The sequence below is a fragment of the Penaeus monodon genome, chromosome 41 (genome assembly GCF_015228065.2).
Source record: "Penaeus monodon isolate SGIC_2016 chromosome 41, NSTDA_Pmon_1, whole genome shotgun sequence".
Taxonomy (NCBI): Eukaryota; Metazoa; Arthropoda; class Malacostraca; order Decapoda; family Penaeidae; genus Penaeus; species Penaeus monodon.
In genome coordinates, this window is record NC_051426.1 from 12,845,050 (window position 1) to 12,850,049 (window position 5,000).

The window sequence follows — 5,000 nt, forward strand, 5'->3', positions numbered from 1 at the left end:
CTCCCACGACTTGCTTCTGTTTCTACATTACGTTTGTATTGTAAACTCTCTGCCGCCCATAAGATAAAAATGCGATTAATTGAAGACTATAATAACCGGAAAGGATAAATAAAAGTCGCCAAATGAAGAAGATTAAAACGAAAAAGGCGGGGCGAAAGGCGGGAAACCGCGAAGGTGTCTGGGAGAAGAAACAGAGACCTCGAGGGTTGGGAGGGAGGGATTCCGGCCACCCGCACGCCCACACCCATCTAACAGGTCCTGTTTCTATCTTCCAGACGTCCGGCGGTCTCTCCAACCCGCCCACAACACCCGTGCTAAACCATTTGACCCGCGCTCCTTTCATCTTTTTTATATTCACACTTTCTTCTCCGTTTTCTCTTCGGCCTCCAAAATTCCCTCCTTTTCCCTACTCCGCTTCCTTCCTTCTCCTTCTTGTTCACTCTACTTTCATCCTTATCGCCTTCACACACAATGACAATCGGCCTCCTGACGGGGCAGCAGCGGCCCATTCTGATGTCCCCGCGATGGACGATCACGAACCAGGTCTCGCTGCCGACGGGGTCCAACTCAGCGCCTGACCGTGCGGCGAGATACATTCACGCCGTTCAGTTCCTCTTCGTCGCGACACTCTCGCTCAAGGACCTCTTCCCTCCTGACGAAAGGAGGTGAGTGGATGGATATTAATTTACTCTTTCCTCTCTCTCTCCTTCCCATTTTCAGAGCGGACGAGACTGATTCTTGAGCACAGGTTCTTCATTCCTTTGAGCTGACTAGGTCTCAGCTTCAGATGCCATCGCCGCTAAAAGGAACCTATGAAATCACAAACTCTTGAAACAAACCAAACCTCGTTAAAAAAGTACACTAGAAACCCTATTCCTTGCCGTCTGTCCAACTGTCTGGCGAGCATGACGTCCGAATTCATCCTGTCGAAGCCCTTCTGGAACGTGGCCAACACGCTGGTCCTGCCGGTGCTCTCTGACGACAACGGCGACGGCATCCCCAAGCTGCGCTCCCTCGTCTCGCTCTCGCTGCCCATCACCATCTTCCTGGACTCTATCCTCGGGGAACCGCCCTCGGCTGCGTCCTCGTCCGCGCCCTTAGGGAGGAGGTAAGGAAGGAGGGCTGAAGGAGGACGTTTGGGTGAGGACGCGCAAGGTAAGGAAAAGGACGGGGCTGGAGGAAGACTGCTGGGAAAAAAGTAGGAGGATAAGGTTTAGGAGGCAGAGAAAAAGGTTGATGACTAGGATGAGAAAATAATGTCAGGGAAAGATAGAGATTACGGAATCTAAAACTCAGCAGAGAAAGAGCAAAGGATTAGAGATAAAGATTGTCAATCAGAAGGTAAACAAAAGAAATATCTAACAAGAAAATCATATATACAGACCCTTCGTGTGTTTATTTGTTTGTCTGTCTCTCTCTCTCTCCCTTCCTCCCTACCTCCCTCCTTCCCCTCCTCTCTCTCTCTCTGTCTCCCTCTCCTCCTCCTCTCTCTCTCTTCTTCCCTCCCGCCCCTCCTTTCTCTCTCTTTCTCCCTCCCCTCCTCTCTCTCTCTCTTCCTCCCTCTCCTCCTTTCTCCATCCCTTCCTTCCCTCCCTCTCTCCCTCCCTCCCTCCCTCCCCTCACCCCTCCCTCCCTCCCCTCATCCCTCTCCCCTCTCCCCAGCGGCGGATCCCGAAGCCTGGGCGAGGACCAGCTCAACATCTTCCACTCTATCGAGGACTCGCTGGCCAGCCTGGGAGTGGACGGCCGCTCGTGCCTCCTGCGGCTCATCTGCGAGCTGCAGGGGAACGCCATCGGGAGGTACACCGTGGTCGGGGAGCTGCTCACTCTGCTGTTCACGTGGGTTCGGCGTCGTGGTTGCTGCTGCTGTTGGCACTTTTAGCTTTGTGCTTGTTTGCGGTTGGGTTTTTTTGTTTATTCATTACTATTATCATATCTTTTTTTGGCGGCAGTCTTATTTTTTTTTATTTGTTCATTATTGGTATTACTGTCATGATCGTTATTCATGTATGTTTATTATTGTCATCATTATTATTATTGTTATTAACAATATCATTAATATTAATATCATTATTAGTAATAATATAATCATTAATGATATCATTATTATTAAAATCATTATCATTCCTGTTATCATTATCATTATAATTATCATCATCCTTTTTATTATCATCATCACGCTTATTACTATTGTCATTATCATTGTTGTTGTTGTACATATCTATATTAATATTAGCATCTTAACCACTACCTCGAACTACATCTTATCTTTAAGTGAAAATTTTCCAGTTTGTTCTCATATTTATTCACCGTTAAACGTCTCATTATCCTATCTTACTTTTCTAAAATACGATAAACGATAACAACAACAACAACAATATCAGAAATAAAATGAAATGCAAATGCACCAAAACTTCTCAACAACCTCACAGTTAACCCCGACCCTGCCCCTACCTCCCCCTACACTTTCCCCGCCATGCAATGCTCATCCCACACACCCACTCCCATGCAGGCCGAAGCGTGGAATGAATGACTTCCTGCATGACTACATTGAGGCCGAAGACGCCGGGAGAGACGGGGGCGACTGTGCCTCCAGATACCAGGCCTGTCCCTTTTCTCTGACGGGAACGCTCGAGAGGTACCGTCGGTATATGGAGGTAAGAGAGGGGGAAGGGGAGGGGGGAGGGGGAGAGGGAAGGTGGGGGAGGGGGGAAGGGGAGGAGGGGAGAGAGAGGGACGGGGTGATGAGGTGGTGGGGGAAGGGGGGGAAGGGAGAGAGAGATTGGGAGTGGGTGGGGGGAGGAAGGAAGGAAGGAGAGAGAGAGAGAGAGAGAGAGAGAGAAAGAGAGAGAGAGAGAGAGAGAAGAGAGAGAGAGAGAGAGAGAGAGAGAGAGAGAGAGAGAGAGAGAGAGAGAGAGAGAGAGAGAGATGGAGAGAGATGGAGAGAGGGAGGCAGGGAGAGGCGGGGAGAAGTAGAGAATGGAGAGATAGAATGAGGTAGAGAGAGGGAGAAAAAAGGGATTGGGATGGAGAAAAGGAACAGGAGCAAGATAATAGACAAATAGATAGATAGAGAGAGAGATGAACATAAAATAAGCTTTGTGTGAGAAAGAACGATTCAGAAACGGTTTATTTTAATAAATTTTCAACGATTATTAACAAAGCGAAAATTAAGGTTGAACAGATGTGTTTCATACTAGTTAGTTAATTTATTTAATTATATTATGTGATATACACTTTTTAAAAAATCACTGTCTTTGGCATATCTTCCGCAGGATATAATTATGGAATTCAATGTTTTTGGTGTATATAAGTTCACATATGTATGTGTGTGTATATATATGTATATATATTTATATGTATTTTTTTTTTTTTTTTTACGGTAGGTTCATGTCTGAGCCGCCGTGGTCACAGCATGATATTCAATTGCAGTTTTTCATGTTGTGATGCTGTTGGAGTGAGTACGTGGTAGGGTCCCCAGTTCCTTTCCACGGAGAGTGCTGGTGGTACCTTTTTCTAGGTAATCATTCTCTCTATTTTATCCGGGCTTGGGACCAGCACTTGACCTGGGCTGGCTTGGCCACCCAGTGGCTAGGTAGGCAATCGAGGTGAAGTTCCTTGCCCAAGGGAACAACGCACCGGCCGGTGACTTGAACCTTCTAACTCAGATTGCCGTCGTGACAGTCTTGAGTCCGACGCTCTAACCATTCGGCCACCGCGGCCTTTGACGATCATGGGCTTCCATGATTTTTCTTGGCAATTTAGAGCGGTGGTTTGCCATTGCCTTCCGCCCGGTGTTTTTTTTTTTTTTTTTTCTGGACAGAGAAGAAGACGAATGATGAAGTGCTGAGAAAAATAAATTGTAAAGACCGGCTGTTGGACATATTGAACAGGAGGAAATTAAAGTTTATTGGTCATGTGATGAGAAGTAAAAGTATCGAGAAAGACTTGCTGACAGGGATGGTGATAGGAAACAGAGGAAGAGGCAATCCGAAGACAAGATTGAGTGACAATATCAAAGATATTTGATACTGTCACTCAATCAATCAATCAATCAATCAATATATATATATATATATATATATATATATATATATATATATATATATATATATATATATATATGTGTGTGTGTGTGTGTGTGTGTGTGTGTGTGTGTGTGTGTGTGTGTGTGTGTGTGTGTGTGTGTGTACTGTACGTATGCTTATACACCCATTTACTCATTAATTCATTAATCTCTTCATAGCTTCCTGACAACTGAAAGCCAGCCTTACTTTTCCAGAGCGTGTCCTCGATCGACGACAAGCCGACGGAGGGCCACCGGCCATTCGCAAACACAATCGGGAACGACCACTTTTCTCTCCCGAAGGTCGTCGTCAACTAGCCAGCAAGTGAAAACTTAAAACGTGTTGAGGAAACAAATGAACGTCGTCTGAGACTAATGGATTATTTTTACTTGTAATTATATAAATATATTTTTGGCGCGGGATACTGTTTACATCATATGTAAACGAAAAAGTATAGACAAACAAAAAATACGAACACTCGCACCCAAACACACATCTATCTGCCTGTTTATCTATCACTGTCTATCTCTCTACAAGCAAGTCATAAATCCAAGCCCACGCGAAGTATGAAACAGACACCACAATCCACTTACCGGGACACACACTACATTTCTTATCCACAGGTATGCTGAAGTAATACATAACAAGTATTTTCAGAATGACCTGTAATAAAGACTCACAAGAACATATCCAGAAGGAGGGGGTAAAGGGTGCATTACGCGAGTGCAACTGAACAGATATTTTGTCACTATCTGTTGCTCAAGATTTGTATTTTCATGCTATACCTATGGATGTTAAGTGTCACTTTCTTTGTAAGCGATTTTTGATAATCGATGTCAGGTTTAGCTTGGCGCTAAATATTGTCAATACTATTGTCAAGAGATGATGCACAACAATGTTAGTGTTTGGGAACACGAACCGTTGTCATGAAAT

At 45.0% G+C, this 5,000-nt stretch overlaps 1 protein-coding gene across 2 annotated transcripts in view; it reads left to right on the top strand.

Moving 5' to 3' along the window:
- LOC119598282 overlaps window positions 1-5,000 on the top strand; it is a 7,033-nt gene that overhangs the window by 2,022 nt on the left and 11 nt on the right. Inside the window, exons 2-5 of one of the 2 annotated variants that reach the window (XM_037947941.1) lie at window positions 721-1,108; window positions 1,663-1,839; window positions 2,513-2,657; window positions 4,283-5,000. The exon at window positions 4,283-5,000 is cut by the window's right edge and continues 11 nt beyond it. In XM_037947941.1, coding sequence (XP_037803869.1) covers window positions 813-1,108; window positions 1,663-1,839; window positions 2,513-2,657; window positions 4,283-4,384 — 720 coding nt within the window. In that variant the 5' untranslated portion in view covers window positions 721-812 and the 3' untranslated portion in view covers window positions 4,385-5,000. Of the gene's footprint in view, window positions 1-231; window positions 666-720; window positions 1,109-1,662; window positions 1,840-2,512; window positions 2,658-4,282 lie in introns of those variants that run through there. The other variant, XM_037947942.1, reaches the window with a different exon arrangement.